Source organism: Sylvia atricapilla, chromosome 5 (assembly GCF_009819655.1).
Source record: "Sylvia atricapilla isolate bSylAtr1 chromosome 5, bSylAtr1.pri, whole genome shotgun sequence".
Lineage (NCBI taxonomy): Eukaryota > Metazoa > Chordata > Aves > Passeriformes > Sylviidae > Sylvia > Sylvia atricapilla.
The window spans coordinates 48,184,372-48,201,915 of NC_089144.1; the positions used below are offsets into that span (position 1 = coordinate 48,184,372).

A 17,544-nucleotide genomic window follows, 5' to 3' on the forward strand; every position below is an offset into this window, starting at 1 on the left:
TCATTCTCATTTCCAAGGTAGGCTGTGGGATGCTACAAGAAGTGGAAAAATCAGTTCTTACACAGTGCACAACAGCATGTCTTTAAAGTCATTGGGACTGGTGTGACTGTTTTGAACAGTTTTTTCAAGTCTTTTCCTTCTATTTTATTTTGACATCAAAATCGTGTTGTGGGTCTTAGCGCACGAGAACCTGAGCAGGCCAAGTGTGTCAGAGAACATCTCCCCGCTTACAGCTCTACAGAGCAGCTGTGCTTGCACAACACTGCTACAAATAAGTCAAGGGGATGGACTTATTTGTGTGTTTGGGATGGAGAACCTGGATGTGAAAATAACTGTTATTCGGAATGAGTCACACCAGTACAGGCTGTGCTCCTTTTGGAAACCTGTGCCACAGATTTCTCTTCCCTCTTCCCTACAGACAATGAAAAAAAAAAAAATGAACAATGTATTTCAGAACATAAATCTTTCTGAAATGTTGGAGGAAAAGAAGCCTGCCCTTTCCTGCACAGTGATAAATACACTGCTGAGTTTGATGTTTAAAAGGTGTGTTAACTTTGCCTTAGGAAATGCGGTGAAGCACATTGGACTGCTCAGGAGGACACTGTTGGCATGGATGGTAATAAAAGTAATGGAAGTTGGAGAGATTTGGAATTTAAATTCTCACATCCTGCTCTCTCTCCATCCTGCTCAATGGTCTGTTCTGTTCCCAAGCCCGTTCTCCTCCAGGCTGGGACAGACTGATCAGCTTCTCTGGGAGCCACTGCCCTGTGCATCAAGAACTGGTCAAATGAAAAGGCAAGTTTAAATGAAAAAAAAAAAGCCCATCAGACATGGTTCCTGGAAGAGGTGTTCAAATCAGCAAAACCTCTCCTCTCTTACTCAAACAGAAGATCCTCAAAGTCACTCTAAAACAGAAGGTCCTGCACACAGTTAGACTTTCAACATTTATTTCACGGCTCAGTTCATCTTAAGCCCCTTCTCGTCAGATGTTCTGGGGCTCCTTTTGGCTGCCTGTCCCACAGAACACAAATGAATGAAGCACAGGCCAGCTGCAACCTGCCTCTGTGAGTCAGAGCAGTAGCTGTACCTGAAGAGGAGCACTACATCTCTGCTCAGGTTTAGTGACTGCATCTTTCTCTGAAGCCCTCAGGCTTGATTACCATAAGACTGATTTCCCAGAGCTAATGAGAAGGATTATAAAACGTCCTGAAAATTAAGACTAATTTGCACAGATAGGCTTTAGCAATTGTTCTGCTTTTCTGAAAGTCATGGGGGGAAAAATAAATAGAGCTTTTGGCTGTGTAAAAAAGCAGCTCTTTCATTCCTTGTCCTCTAATTGTCAATCTAGGGTAATCTGCATAACCAAATTAAAGCAATTGACTTTTCTTATATTTACCTTAAGCACTTGGAACCATAAGACTACTGTCTGACAATTTCATGGAGATATATATATATGTATTTGAAATTAATTAATAAGCTATTCAAATTGGTATGATTTGCATATTAGAAGCTAATTAGAAAAACAAGCTCCAGAATTTCAAAATCTTAGAATACATAGGAAATGAAGGGGAAAAAACTGATAGCTGCAGGATCATTTGCTTTAAAAGTTACCTTGCCTGTATTAACTGTATTCAAAACAGGCTTTTGTTGCACGGGGATATGGTAATGTTTCCCCTGAGGTCTGAGATCATGTGGAATCAGTGAAGTATAAATGCATATATATTGCATTTCGATGAGCTGACACTTGGTGTCTCTTGGCCCCCATTTAGTGCAGGCAGAAATGGAATGGCAAACCCCATTGCAGATGTCACATTTTTCCTAATTCCCCTCCTTGCAACAAATGGAATTTTAACTCCCTGCTGCAGGAGAGCTCATGCTCCTCTGCAGAGCTGTCTGAGTATCAGCACGTTTTATTGCACTGGAAGTCTCAGAGCTTTTTCCAGGGAAAATCAACAATCATTTGCCCACCATTTGCCCCACTAAAAAGCAGCATCACACCCCTCAATTACCTGGTTTTTCTGTAAGATTCCTTTTCAATAGGCATTAAATGATCCAAAAAAGCCACCAGTACTTCACCCACATTAGATCTATAACTATTAGAGCTATATTGACTTTTTTTTTGTTTCCAAAAGCTCCTGTAAATTTTTTCTGTGTTAAAATAGGAGGAAAATTTTAAAGTTGAAAAACTTTTCAGTAAAAGATCATTTCTGTGGAAATAATCAAGAGTCAAAGCATATGCTTCGTAAGTAAAATCAGGTTTAATCTGGCACTGATTTTTTTTCTTAGTTATATATGATTGATAATGGAAATGTAAACCAAATTAAAATGTGTGAGAAACAAAATGTGAGATTTCAACCTCACATTTCTGAAATGCCTGTTTACAAAATTGGAGTGTTTCTACAGAACATTTGACTTCAGCATCAGCGTTCTTCTAACAGAAAACTATTTTTGCAGGGGAAAAAGAATAATAATGTTGGCTAGTTTTATTCAAAATGTTCCCAGAAATTCTCAAAGATTTGAGAAGCTTTTTAGATTTGGTTTTTTCTTTCTGCTAATAATCTGATTTCACTGTAAGGTTGTGGGAATTGACAGTTATGCCATCTGCAATCTAGTAGTATTCCCTGTCAGAGAAATATCAGATACATTTCTGCCTGGCCTTATAATAACCTCACAGGCTTTTGGTGGCTGGTGTGTTATCTCCAGGGTGCTTGTGAATAAAACCTCAGACAGCAGTGGCAGACAGATGGCTCTGGAAGGGGCTGTGGTAACTTCCCAATGGAATGGCAGACTATTACCTACCAGCAGGATTTGAAACCCTGACTTTTTCTGGCTCTCCACAAAGGCTTGTGCAATTCAGCCTCCTGAGGTCACTTCACATTTTGACACTACAAATACAAGAGGATGTCTAGTGTCTTCTTTTACCATGTCTCTAACTTCTAAACATCTTTTTTTTTTTTTTTTTTTTTTCACCATACTTTGGTAAATTCTTGTTCTTCTGGAAACTCACAACCTTGCCAATCCCAACTCAGTGTATCCACATGGGAAAGAAACATCTCCAGAAGAGCAGTGTGGTTTTTCATTGCCATATTCATGCTTTCAATTCCCTTCCACATCTTACCTATGGTTTGGGTGAGTTCATTTCCCCAGAATGTCTCTTTCCACCCTTCACCTTGTGCCCAAAGTCACAGATGCAGCATGGCTGAAGTGGGACTCTTGGAGGAGACCTCTGTGTACAAAGGCTAGGAAAAGCTGATATCCTACAAATGCAAAGGAACTACACAACACTTCAGCCTGCCCAGGCAAGCTCTGCAGAGAGGATTCTCATAGAAAAAAGCAAGAAGTGAATATGCATCTCCCCCTTCCTCATGGGACAAAGCTGACAGACCAATCAGCAAGTTTCCAGAGATCTTCACAGGTAACTTTCCCTTCTCCAAATTCAACAACAATCAAGGAAATACCTCAGCAGACATCCATCACCACAAGCAGCTGCTCTCAGTGGGCTCCCAGAAGCTTCACCCACAGTTTCCTCAGTGGAGAAATGCCATTACAGATTGTTGGTCACAAAAAGGCAGCATAAACATCTGACCACTCCTTCTCCTGAGAAATGTGAAGCTCCTCTGTTATATTGTGGTGCCAGCATCTCAAACACACATTTCCTCTCATCTCTTCTAACCTAAGGCTATCAGGCAGGACTAGAAGGCTGCAGTTGTACCTCTGCATTGACTGAGACAACTCTAAGCAGTTATAACATTGTGCATTCCGCTGCTTAAATGCTCTCCACAACATAAAGGTTGAATTATCTCTTGCAAAAAGAGATTCCTCCTATGAATGAAAGTGTTGTTAGAAAGTAAAAAACTATCAGCAAGGAAGTTTTGCTCCTCAAACATCAGGGAAAAGATCAGTTTGGACTTCCTAGCAAAGGCTGGATCCCCTGCAAGGGGGTTGAACTCATCTTCAGTGTGTCCTGTGGTGTGAAAGAATTGCCACCATCAGCAGTGCTGGCAGTGGGAATGCTGCCTGCCTGTCCTGTCCTGTCAGTGCAGCCAGGCTGCAACAGCTACTGAACAGCCACTGATTCTCACTCAGCACTCGAGGAGCCTCCGTGGTTATATGGGTTAAATACACACTGTTCAGACACAATGAAGCTCCCTTGCAGGCATTTCCAGGTGCTGCTTCTCTGGAGAGCCATTCCAGTTGTCAGCAAAAGGAACTCAAACCTCCCAACATGGTCCTCCATCTCCAGTGTTCCACAAGTATGAGGTGGGATTAATATCTATTCTCGGGAATTTCCTACTGGAACTTACATTTGAATCTGCATATTGACACACTTTCTTGTTTTCTTTATCCATAAGTATTCTAAGCCATGGATATTTCAGGGAACTTTGATACTACTGTGACTATACAAAGCCTTTTTGCTTATATTTTTGCTGCTGTCTTTGCTGAAAAGCCACATCACCCCTCTCAGAATTTCAGAATGGGTTGCATCACAGCATACATATCCTACTACACTGACTCTGTTACATGTTGCTCTTGAAAGATTGAGACTGGTTCTCCTGGAGTGCAAACTTTATCCTCCCCTAGCTCCCAAAGCACAACCCATCAGAAACTTTTTCCTTGACTTGATGGCAGTATCAGATGCCAAGTTTGATATGTGAAACATATGGAGGTTGAACAGGACCTGGAGGGCTTGTGTTCTTCACAAGTAGTTCCCAGTAAAGCTCCCTCACCTACCCGGCAAAGCACAATTAGCAGGAACACTCTCTCCATTGAATGAACCTGGCTTCTTTCCCGAGACTTCCTTACCTGGGATCCTGACTTCATTACAGGCTTTGCTTCCTCTTTTGTGTTTGTAGGGGCTCTAAAGGTGCTCACAGGTTTGCAGCAGCTGAAGCAATGTATCTGTTTTAAAAGCTGGTGTTCTGGTACACATGAATATGAATGAGATTTATGGAGGCAACAGTATTTTGAGGAGGTTTTCAGACATGTTGCAGGGACCTTTCAGTCTTTACCCTAGTGAATTTTTATTTGGGCTTCTAGAACCTTCTCTTCTCTTTCTTGGCCTCTTCCTCTCCTTAGCATCTCTGTTGCCTTTTTAAATATATTGTCATCAAAAGAAAAAAAATACCCAAACATTTCTCATTGCACTCATCCCCCTGAGTGTCTTTATCCTGCCTCAAATATTCTTCTCCCACTCAACCTGCAGCTTCCCTTCTATATCACTCTAGATATGGCCTTGGACTTGTGATTTACTCTTCACATCCCTTTTCTCTGTGAGGGAAACAGCTCAGAACATCATCTCTGGCTGATCTCCCTGCTGTGGACCTTTGCCATTCAGTATGTTCATGGAAGGCTTGAAGTTCCTTTGCAGGTTAAACCCCATGCAGAACAGAGACAGCTGGAAATTGAACATTACAGCCAAGAGTGCTTTCTGCTCAGTGGTGTACCTTCTCCAAAAGCTCATGTTTCAGAGACATTCAACAAATGAGGGTTTGTTTTTTTCCACATAGTTCTGAGATGTGTAGAAACAAAATCCTGTCCACTTCAGATGGGCAATGGACACTGGCTTTAATTCCAAGTACTTGTCAGTGTGCCTCCATCTCTGGCAACTGATGTGACCACTACATTCTCAGGTGCCAGCTGCCTGTCCTTGTCCTAAATTTGGCATTCCCATATCACTGGCAAGGCTGAAGATTCTTGGATAATCTAGCAGGAGCGCTCTCAGCCCCAGAGTTCAGAATGGCCACACTTGAAAATGCCAGCAATGGGTTCTCAGTTACCTGTGCTCAGGTACCGTACACCTTTGGACGGGTGGTAGGATTTGTCTCCTTTCTGAAACTTTTGTGGACATCAAAAAATGTTGTTTTTTTCAAATAGAAACCCAAAGCTGAGGCTTGATTTCCCCCTCATGAGCTCACACACTGTGCACAAGCACAGCAGGAGCCTCAGCCCACGGTGCCACAGTTTGTAAAAAATCCCACCTGCCAGCATTAGCAGAACAGCATTTCCTGTGCTGCTTTTGAGCCTCTGCCATAGGTAGTGATATAATTTGGTACATTTTGGACCACATCTTAAACACAGCCCAGTTAGCTCAGGGAATAAGAGCAGACATGACAATGAAGGCACAATATCCCCCAGCACCTCAAAAGGCTTTTTCAGCCTGTCAGTCACAGATGCACCAAAACTGTAAGCCAGGAAGGATGGAGAATCCCAAAAAATTTTAGGCTTCTTCAATTATTTTGAAGGGCTTTTGTACCTTCTAGCAAGAATGCAGCAAGCAGCAGAATAAGGGTCCTTCTACTGTTAGAAAAGGAGATTTGCAGAACTAGAAAGAGGAAGGGGAGGAGGATGGAGCAGAAAAAGGCTTTGCTGGAAAGATGTTTGCCTAGCAACACAAAATCAAAATCTATGCCTGACCTGTAAGAAATGTCTCTATGGGCACTGCTTCTTTATTTGGTATTCAAGCCAACTTTTGCCTGTATGTGATCTGAAAACACAAGAGCAAACATGTGAAAGAGGAGGATAAAAAGCAATGAAAGCTGACACTACCAAACCAGTGAGTTAACCCAAATTATTAATTAGTTGGGTTTTTAATTGCTCTCATTTGCCTGTATCACCAAATAGGCTGTGCATCCAAACTACAATTTTTCTTCAGGTAATTCAATGCCAGTTTGATTACTGCAGCATCCTTGGAGAGCAGAAGCATGCTGCAGGAGTTCTCCATGGCACTAGAGGGGAATTCTGACACTGAGAGAAGAATGAACATCAGTTCCCACTTTGCTAAAGTAGCAGACAGGTTTGGCATATGGTAGAGGTTAGGCCTGAAGGATTACACTACTATTGAACTGAAGGACTCCTAAGAAAGACAGTTTTATTTAATTTACAATTCTGCTTCTTACACCTAAGGGTTCTTGCAGCCTTGGGTATTTATTAGAATTGCTCTCAGTATTGGAAGCGGCCCCAGAGTTAATCAAGGAATATCAGGCAGAGTGTCTGCAGGAATTTGACTCTTCCAGGCTTGACCAGGGCTGGGCTCAGCCCAGCCTGGCCTCCAAGAACATATCCATTGTGTCCCTAGGGCTTTGCTGTGAGGTGGGTGGAGAGCTAATTAGTTGCTAATTAGCTGCACCAACCCACTTTCCACAGCTGGTGCTGGGTGCTGTAGGGTTGCCAAGAGCCAGTCAGACCCTCCCAACCCGTTGCCTCACCCAGAGCTGTGTATAAGAGATGGGGATACATAAACAGCAAGCACTGTTGCTTTAGCACTGGGATATGATGGGTTTCCCAAACAGATGGATGCACTAGAAGCTGGCTGGTCCCTGTGCAGGCTGGATCTGAGTTGGAGAGCTAAATCAGCTCCAACATTGAACTCGTAGTGGTGATACAAGAACATTTTACCAGTACAGTACCTCCACTGCCAGGGTGTCCAGCACTCAGGAGACACTGGGTGGGACTCACACGTGGTGGTAGTGGAGAGAGCTTGCACCAAATTCAGTGGCAGTTGTACCTGCTTCTGCCACGGCCAGCCTTGATCCTGGGCATCCTAGGGAATGAGCCCAGCCTCTTGTGCATTTCTTTCAAATTCCCTTTTGCCCTCTTCTGCCATTTTGTTGCTCCTGTGTTAGCCAAGACCTAGTTTACTAGGGCTCTTGATTGGAGACTTATTACAGCTTATTTCTGTCTGCCTTTCTTTAAAGCCAGCTGAACATACCCAATGCTCTTCCTCTATGGTAAGACCGAAAAACCACCCTCCCAGCTTTGTGACACTCTTTCTAACACACTCCTTTTTTCTCTTCTCCGTGATCACAAGTTCTCTCTCCAAGCCCAGCCTAGTTATTTGTGCATGAAGCTGCCATGTCGTGTATTGGTGTGAGTCTGGTGTTCACATGAGCTGTGAATATGCTGCACATGTGTATCTCTTGTGCATCCTGAGCTTTCCTTTGGTCGAGTTAACTGTCCTTCTGCCTTCTAATAATGAACCACCAAGAGAGAACGGGACCTGGTAAGATTTCTTGTAAGATTTCATGTCCATGTGTCACTATCAGTGTGACAATGGATGCAGTGTGACTTTATGTCCAAACCTCCAGAAAAGAAAGGGTTGGGACTCTGAAAGCCTCTTCAGTGGGGTGATTCATTAGAACATTTAAGGTTGTATTTTGCACAAAACACTGCTGTCTTGGTGTGCAAGGCAGTTCCCACACCACCCCCACAGAGCTGCAGTAACTCCAGTTTCTGGATTGCCACCCTGCAGAACCTCCCTCCTCTGGGCAAGGATACTCCTTCAAAAAGCTGGATGAAAGCCAGGAGGAAGTAAGCAGGGCTACTCAAGCATCAGCTAATCCATAGCCACCTGCTTTTAAAGTGACTGTAATCTTCTGAGGCATCGCTGAGTTTTTGGCTAAGTGGTTTGATGCCAGTAAGTTGCAGATTTGCGTCAGGGAGGGATTTGTTCTGTTTTATCTGCTGCTTAAAATTTGCCTGCTCCAGGATGCTGGAAGGGCAGAGATAAATTTCTGCCTCCTCTCAGCAAGGAAGGGCAAAAGGATACTAAAACCTCTGACCAGACCCATGTCCCAACTTGCTGTCACCTAAAGAGCCAAGCCAACAAGAAGCACAGCAGGTAGAACAAGAAAACACTGGTTCTTTAGTCACAACCACAGCAGGATTGCTGTCCGCACAACCTCTGAATTTGGACCTCAGCTCTGTTTCAGATGGGATTAGAGCTTGGTTTCTATCGGACTGGAAGAGGTATTTGACCTTACAGTTATCCCTCTGTAGCACTGAGAGTATTCAGTGCTGTGATTTTTGATTCCTTGGAGGCCACATTCCCTCCTTCACCTCAGAGCAATTCCCTCCAATTTGCTGAAGCCCACAGCCTGATGTCCAAGTGATTAAACAAGGATGATGTGAGGTGTAGGGAGCACTCAGGCTTTTCCTTGACACAGCCTGTTTCCCTAATCTTTTTCACCCAGTTACTCCACAGGCAGCGAGTGTCAGCCTTTGGTGCAGACTGGAGGAAGGCACCTGGTGACAGACACACCACAGACAGACAAATTGCAGCTGGGTGCAATCCTGATGTGCTGCATATGGTGCTGAGCTCTCTGTGGGATCAGGGATCACACCCAGCACACAGCTGGGACAGAGCTGAGCACCAATCTGCTCACCCTGCCTCACAAACAGGAGCACGCACAGGTACACATCTGCATCTGGACATTTAATCCCAGAAACATCCACCCAGGCTGCTCCTTGTGCCTGGGGTTTTTCAGAAGCAGACAGGCAAGCAGCTGCTGCTTTCACTGCCCAGTGACAGGAAATCCAAAGGGTCTGTTCTCTCTTGGTTTACACAGTGGTGAGTAGTTAACAGCAGGGGTGATCTGCACTGTTTCTTCCTCCTAGATGTTGCTCTTTCGGTGGTATTTAGACTCAAACTGCAGTCCTTGCAGCCTGGCTGGGGACAGAGAGGGGGGTTTCCATGCACTTTGCCCCACAGCAGGTCAAGTGGCAGGGGACAGTGTTATCTCCCTTGTGACAGGAGGTCACATTCCCACAGTGCTGCTACCGGAAGGCACCGGCTCCACAGGCTTGGCACAGTATTTTAGGGGGTTAATAAACTGGAAAAAGTGGCATTTGCTGTGCCCTTGAGCTAGGCAGTGAGTCCTCTGCCAAGGCCAGGTGAGCCTGCTGCTGCAGCAGCCTTCAGATGGATGTTGCCTTCACACATGTGAAGGCTGAGGAACGTCAGAGCTGGTTACAACCCCAGGGGAAAATGCTTAGGGACAAAGCAGATGCTGTGAGAAAAAACAGGCCAGAAGAAAGACTATTTTAAAATACTCCACGCTTGAACAGTAGCAGCGAGGCCAAAATAAATGTTTAAAAAAAACCCCCACAGAAGTCAGAGCTCAGACTGTGGGAAATACAAAGGGGTCATGAGAAATGAGAAAGGCCCAGCAGTGGGAGTGAGTGACCAGGGCCCAGCCTGTAGGAGCACAGGGGCAGCCAGGCTGGCAGCAGTGCCAGGGACACCACACACTCTGCCTGCCCCCATGGGGTTTTGCACCCAGGGGCAAATCTGGGACCTGCTCCCATTTCCCAGCAGAGCAAGCAGGTGCCTGACACCACATTCAGCAGAACTGCTTGCTGAGGCCCTCACTGGGGCGAAACACTCAGGAAAAAGGGAAGTGTCTTTCTCCTCCAGGTCAAGGTCAAAGGGGAATTGCCTCTTTCTGATGTGAGGAGATGTATTGGAGGGGTATAAGCATGACCTATCCCTAATCCCTGAAAGCCCAGGCAAACTGAAGGGAGAGGCTGATGAGAGAGAGGAGCCACTGTAGAGCAGCCTCACCACCATGGGGGACAGGGCAGGCTTGAGCACCCCTTTCCCTGGGGTGCCAGGGAGTGGAAGCCCAGGGAGCAGAGCCAGGACAAGGAACAGTGCAGTGAACCCTCTGTGGCCCAGGGCCCTGGTTGCTCTCGTGCTGTTGTAACTCCTGCCTCTGTGCCAATGGCTTCCAGAACGCAGAGGAAAACTCTCGCATCTCAATCACCTTCTTCCGACTCTTCCGCGTGATGCGCCTGGTGAAGCTCCTGAGCCGAGGGGAGGGCATCCGGACCCTGCTTTGGACCTTCATCAAGTCCTTCCAGGTATTCCTTCACTTACCTCTAAGAAACACCTTCTGGTTTCCCTTGGTGGCCTCTCGGGGAGAGGTGTCACCCCAGGACCTGAGCTCAAAGGAGCCCAGGGGCAAGTGGCACGAATGAGTCGAATGATCGTGAAGGGGACTGGCAGTGAATGACTGCCTGGGTGTGAGTTTCATCCTTAAAGCATGAGCAATTGCTTGAGACCCTCCTGAACAGCCTTAATAGTTCAGTTCAACTCAATTACTGCCTGTCTGTAACTCTTTGATCCCTTCTAATTTTTTTTCCTTATTTGAGCTGTATTCCATATGTGTAGCTTTAAGTGAAATACACAGCTATGGGGGGAAGGCGTGGGTCTCAATTAAGTTTCCTTTAAGCCTTGTTTTGAGGATTTCCAGTGAGTATTGGAGGTGTGTGGCCCCCTACTTTCATCCAGGGAGAATTCACCTTTTTAGCCCTACTCTTTTGAGCTGTAACAATGCCAAGTTATTAAATTGCTGCTGCTTTTTTCCTTGGAGACAGATTGCATTTCAGTGGTAGGTGAAGTTCCAGAGTAGATAGGAGGAAGTGAAGGAGACCAGACTGGATAAGAATCATCACCTTTGGAGGAAAAGAAACACCACAGTTATTTGCAAGAAAAAACCTAGCCACATACAGCAAAATGATAGTTAGAGATGAAGCATAGCAAATTCCTGCATTTTAAAAGTAGTTGACCTGGATTTAGTGGACCAGCTCAACCTGGATGTTAGCTGGGGCATATTTAAAGGAAGTGGCAGGGAAACACAACACAGGAATACAAATGGTGGCCTAAACATGAGAAAATATGCAGAACACACCACAGGACAAAATCATGAAAGAGTAACTTGTGCAGCACACAAGCAACTACACACGCATCAGACTGAGGCTGTAAATGGTCAATAGCTTTTGTATTGACTCAAATGGAAAAGGAATTGACCCACACTGTAAAATTTAAACCTCACCAGCGACAACACAAACTGGGACCAAAGCTTGCAGTGCTGCAGCTCCTTGCAACTCCTGTCTCTTCTCAGCAGAAGTAGCACACCAGGGATCAGCACGGACTTTTTCCATGCTCTCAGTGGTAGCCAGACCACAGGCTGATGTGAAGGACCCATTTTGCACAATCCTCAGCTGCCAGAGGACCTAACCCTGCACAGCAGGTTCCTGACACATCTGTACTACAGTGACTTTTTCCATTGCTTGCAGAGTTGCCAACTTCCAGGTTGTTACTTGAGTGGTGCACTGGGAACCATTTTGTTGGCATGCGTAGGAATGAGTTTCCCTTGGCACAGCTCTTCCTGATACAGAGGACAGTCACGCTTTCCAGTCCCTGCTTCTCCTCCCCTTGCACTTGTGCTCTTCCAGCCTCCTTTAGCAATAGCTGAGCTGAACTTGTCATGGCCCATGGCTAGAGAGGAGGAGATGGAGGGGAAAGGGAGCACCTGGAACGTCCCTCCAGTGACCCTCAGACCTCTTCATGTGGAGAGTCACTTCAGGCAGGGTTGTAGGGTGGTGGGAGAAAGTATTAAGGGAGGGATCTTCCACAGCAGGGGAGAGGGGAAAAAAAAAAAAAAAAAAAAACAGCACTGCAAGCAAGTGCCTTTTCCTTTAAAGCCTTTAGCCATTTATAACATGGAATTCTCTGCTCCAGCCTCCTTCTCTTGCAGCTACCAGGAGGCTCCTTTGGTAGCTAAGAATAGCCATTGTGCTGTTCTGAATCTAGCCAGCCCCACTGTCAGGAGTGGGATCCCAGCAGACTTTGGCACAGGCTCTCCAGTGTCCCCACATGCTTCCAGGAAGCATCTCTGCTCACACAGGGCAGCCTGATGAGCAGCAGACCCCTGGAGTGGATCCCGTGGTGATTTCCACACGCCCTGGGCATGGCATGAAGCACTGACGTCCGAGCTGGGGCACTGGTCAGAGCGGTGGGAAAACGCTCAGCAGGGTTTCCCTCTGCAGGGACAGCAGCAGGGTCAGGCTGGGAGTAGGAGGAGTAGGAAGTGAGAGGGTGCTGAGGGCACGGCAGGGCCGTGGGAATCACGAGGACAAAGTGGTGACGCCAGGAAAGGACAGAGACACGAGGGTAGGATATGGGAGCTGAAGGAGCCATGGGGAACAAGGGGTAGGATGAACAGGAAGGTGCATTAGTGGGGAGGAATGGACTGAGCAGAAGAACATGAAAAGGAAGTGAAGAGGCAGACAGACAGGAGAGAAGGCACTTTCCCATCCCCATTTGGATGGGAACAACAGAAGTACTGAGTACTGTCAGAAAACAGGAGCACTGTTAAGGTTATACACCTCAGGTCCTGTCTGGACACTATCCCAGGAGCTCTTAAGTATTGTGTCCCAACTAACTCATCACAAAATGTTTGGAGCCCTGTTCTGAGCTGGTGGTCTCTTCAGTGACATTGTGGGCAAACATACCGATTTCTCTGGCCCTCTAAAAGCCAGAGGAATCTGTCCTGAGACTCAAGATGATGATTACAGACATTGTCTAAGGGATTTGGTTATCTTTTGCCATTTTAATATTCAGATCTCTTTGAGATGATTTATGCAGATCTTAGAAAAATCTCCATGGTGGCCAGTGAAAATATTCCCTCGATTTTTCCTGCTGGATTTAGTTGTGTTGAATTTAGGATTACCAGGGTTTGGGCTGGAAGGGACCTTAAAGATCACCTAGTTCCAACCACTCTGCCATGGGCAGGAACACCTTCACCAAACCAGGTTGTTCAGAGCTCCATCCAACCTAGCCTGGAACACTCCCAGGGATGGGGCAGCCACAGCTTCTCTGGGCAACCTGTTTACGTCTCACTCACTCATTTAGTAGAGAATTTCCTTCTAATATTTAATCTAAACCTGCCCTCTTTCAGTTTAAAACCATCACCCCTTTTCCTATCACTGCATGCCCTTGAGAAAATCCCTCCATGTCTTTATTGTAGGCCCCCTTTAGATATTTGAAGGTGCTCCAGAGTCTCTCTGGATCCTTCTCTTCTCCAAGCTTAACCCCAACGCTCTCAGCCTGTCTCCAGAGCAGAGGTGCTGCAGCCCTCTGATAATGTTGTAGGCTCGTTGTATTCTGTGAAATTGTGTGTTCAAAATCTAGACCAGGGACCATGCTCACATTTTCAGAGTGAATGTGTCCACCCATTTCCTCTGAAGCAAGTTCTGAAAGCCTCTGGTCTATCTGAGCACTAGATATTTCAAAAGATTCCTGCTCAAAAGCCTGAGCCTAAGAATTCCCGAGCCCTTGATTCCTGTCAGTGGTGGAGGAAACCAGCAGCACTCAGCACTTGGCTGATTGCACTGACCTCTTCCTTGGGAGGCAGCTCTGCATATCAGGGCTCTGCATTTCCTCATCAGCAGCTGATCACTGACACCCAGTGCATGGCAGGGACACCCAACACTGAACAGGGAAGGTGCTGCTTTGGGTACTTAGGGTCGTTCCAGCCATTGTAGCAGAACCCTTGAATTCGGATTCCAGCAGCTGTGGCATCTTTTATTTCACCGTGCTGGATCCAGGGAAACCTCACATTGCCATTAGTGGCAGAGTGATGCTGGCTGTGAGAGCTTTCTCCTCCTGGTAAGGTGTAGACTCTGCTTTTCCCTCGCCTCCCTGGCTCAGTCAAGGGTGGGAGTGATGGGAAGGCAGCAGAGCTCCATCCCTCCATCATCCCTCCATCCCGCACGGCACGGAGCCCGCTGTGCTGCGCTGTGCCGTACCAAGCGCGGGCCTGTAGAGGCATCTAGTGGCCACCCGCCCGCACTACAGAGCCGCGCCCCGGGTCCCGAAGCCAGCAGCGCCAACCAGGCACAGACACAGCGCTCTCTTTTTTCCTTTTCTTGTCCAGGCTCTCCCCTACGTGGCTCTTTTAATCGTGATGTTGTTCTTCATCTACGCTGTGATTGGGATGCAGGTGAGTGATGCTCAAGGAGCTCGGCTGTGTCTGTCTTCTCCTGCTAGAGCATGGGAACCGCTCACAGGTGTAAGGGGTTTGGCCTAGTTGATCCAGGATTCCAACACAGTGGCTGGATCAGTGTGTGGTTGTGGGGGCTTACAGCAGTGTTTTCACCCAGTAACGGGAGATGGCAGCTAACCTTGGCTGCAGAACACTTGTCTGACTTGGTATTACAACAGCAGCACAGCATGCTCCAGAAAAAAAAAGCAAGCAAACAAAAAAGTATTGACCCATTTAATGGCAGAACACAACATGTGAACAGTAAAAAGACCATGCCTGCCCTCCACATTCTCAAAGGAATATCAACAGAGAAGATTTACTGCCTTGCTTGTTGGTTCAAAACAGGTTTTTTAAGTGGGCTTATGGCCATGCTGCACTGAACAAACCAAAATGTTCTCTTCCATCTCTTTCGCGCTGGCATAATAACTTCCACTGAGTCGTAAAGAGCAGCTTTGATCTACACCCATGAAGGTAAATGTGGGATCAGACCCGATGTACCAACACTCAGTTTCTCCAGGAAGCTGCATCAATACAACATCTTACTCACTTTGTAAAATGTACTTGGAATCATCCTGAGCATTCATCTGTTGCACAGAGACTGTTGAAGACAGCACGTGATAGAGGCACAGTCTGTGACACTCCCAGCCTCATTGCCTGTGCTGCTTTTCAACTAGGTTTCACCTCCCACTTCAGTGTTAATCAAAGTTCTCAGACCAGTCAGCCATCTGGGACCAGAGGCCACAGTATAATTGCTTCAGAGGTCTTCAAACATGACAGACTTCTTGGTTTCACCAATGACAGCAGAATGCATAATGAAATTTATCTGACCTCTGTGGCCTTGTTTTAATTTGTTTCCTGTTAATACAACCACGTTTCGCAGGCTCCATCTACCCTGCCCCACCACAAAAATAAATTAACGTTTTCTTGAATATCACAGGTTATCGCAATAGCCTCAGTAATCAAGCTGTCATTTACTAAGCTCATACTTGCCAGTTTTGCTTTTACTACCTAAGATGGCCAAGATCTACAGAACTTCCTGTGCCATACAGAAAATCATTTTGGAATATTAAGCTGGTATACATTGTTGTACAAAGCATTATAAGGAGCTTCCAAGCATCCACACAGATGGGGTCTACAGTGATCAGGGCACCACCACGGCAGAATGCTTATTCTGTAATTCTACTCCTTTTTCTGTCAGCTAGTTCTATAGTTACCTATTTAACCCTTGGCTCACGCTCAAGCCTCTGTTAAAATCATCTCAGCAGCCTGAGGATCATACATCTGTCTTTCATATTGATCTAGATACTAGGTCACTTGGTGTTCTCATGACTTCCAATAAGAAAACCAGCTTTTTCCATTTTCCCTATTAGCCCAGAGCCACAGACCTGTGATTCTCACTTTTTGTCCAAAGGCTTCTCAGACATTTGTGTGCAGCTCTCTTGAACGTGCTGACACCAGTTCCCTCACACACAGGGACACATAGGAAGGAAATTCATCCCTCACTCCATTAAGCAGCTACCGTGAAAGACTAGATGTACCAGAACTGATAAAAAAATCAGAATTTCCCATATAAAGGGGGCCTTTATGTCAGCTACTGCCACAACTTGGAGCGTAACAACATTCAAGCCTCACTACCTAATGTGCTCAGGTGGAAAAACCTCCAGGTTGATGCTGATGGATGAAGCTGCTCACAAGATGGCCCAGGAGGCACAGATTGGAGAGGTCACGAGGGAGGAACCTCCACTCACAGCTCCTCCCTGGTACCTAAAATGCAAAACGCCCACAGCAGCTGCTGCCAGTGCATCGTGTCTGAGAGAAGATGCAGGGTCCAAGGGAAGATCGTGGGAAGCTCCCTTACCTACATTTGCTTAAAAAGGAAATTATGGGTCTGCTCAAACTCAGTGCAGCTGGAGCTGTCAGTGCTGCCTGTGGCTGGCCAGGCAAGGGAAGACCCATGCATACGTGAGGAACCCCTGAGGAAAATTACCATGTGCTGACCCTCCCTCCTGTCCGGCTAGGCCATCCCACCATGTCCCCGTGCTCCCTTCCACTTATTGCTTCTCTTGGGGTGCTAATTATCTGTGAGACTCCTTGAAAAGTTCAGTGTTCTCTCAGAGCTGCTCTGTTCCTGCTGCTTCTTTTGGCTACAGAGATTACAGCTCTCAGCCCCAGAGATCTCTGCACTTTATTATCAAAGGGGAAATAAGTAGTCCTGACTTTGCTGTGCAGAGACTTTTCTGCCACATGAACTTTGTTAAGGTCTCGGTCCCTCTGCCTGAAAGTACCACAGCTACCCAAGATACTTCAAAGAAGCCTGAAACTCTGCTGCACTGGGGACTTCACACCCGAAGACAGGCCCCTAGAAGGTTTGCTGATGGCTACAGGCTTCGTTGCCATGGCTGGATGAACATGAACTGGTTGGTGTGGCATGGGAGGGAAGCTCTAGGTCATCCTTGTCTGAGCAGATCTGGTCATCATCTTCATGCTGCTGCAATCTGGGAGGACCCCTGAAACACCTGCTGGTGACAAGCACGACTAGAAGAAGGGCAGGCATTTGGACAATTCCAGATCCAAGGAAATGTACTTTACATTTCTTTGTGAAATCCAAGGCCCCCGCGTAGAGATGGAAGCTCAAGGCTTTGTAGCTGCTGGTCTTTTGCTGTCATTTCCCCCCTGACAAAGATAGATAAGCAATGAAGAAAGAAACCTATTCTGTTACTGATTTCTTTCAGCTGGACTCCTTTCCCATATGAGTGCCTGTTAAAACAAGCCCCCATGTCATGTATTCAGTGTATGAATAAGGAAGGACACCTTGCTTTAACACCAGATGCTTCTTATTGCAAAACTAGTGTTTTTCTGGTGATAAAGCAGAAGCCAGGGAAGCAACAACATATATGAAAGACACATAGAAAAAGTTCTTTTAATAGAAGAACAGATC

The 17,544-nt window shown here is 46.1% G+C and overlaps 1 protein-coding gene across 1 annotated transcript in view; it reads left to right on the forward strand.

The window, feature by feature from the left end:
- The window catches only part of CACNA1C (calcium voltage-gated channel subunit alpha1 C), a 464,400-nt gene that overhangs the window by 423,603 nt on the left and 23,253 nt on the right, over positions 1 to 17,544 (forward strand). Inside the window, 3 exon segments of the mRNA XM_066319417.1 lie at positions 7,695 to 7,727; positions 10,510 to 10,638; positions 14,499 to 14,564. Coding sequence (XP_066175514.1) covers positions 7,695 to 7,727; positions 10,510 to 10,638; positions 14,499 to 14,564 — 228 coding nt within the window.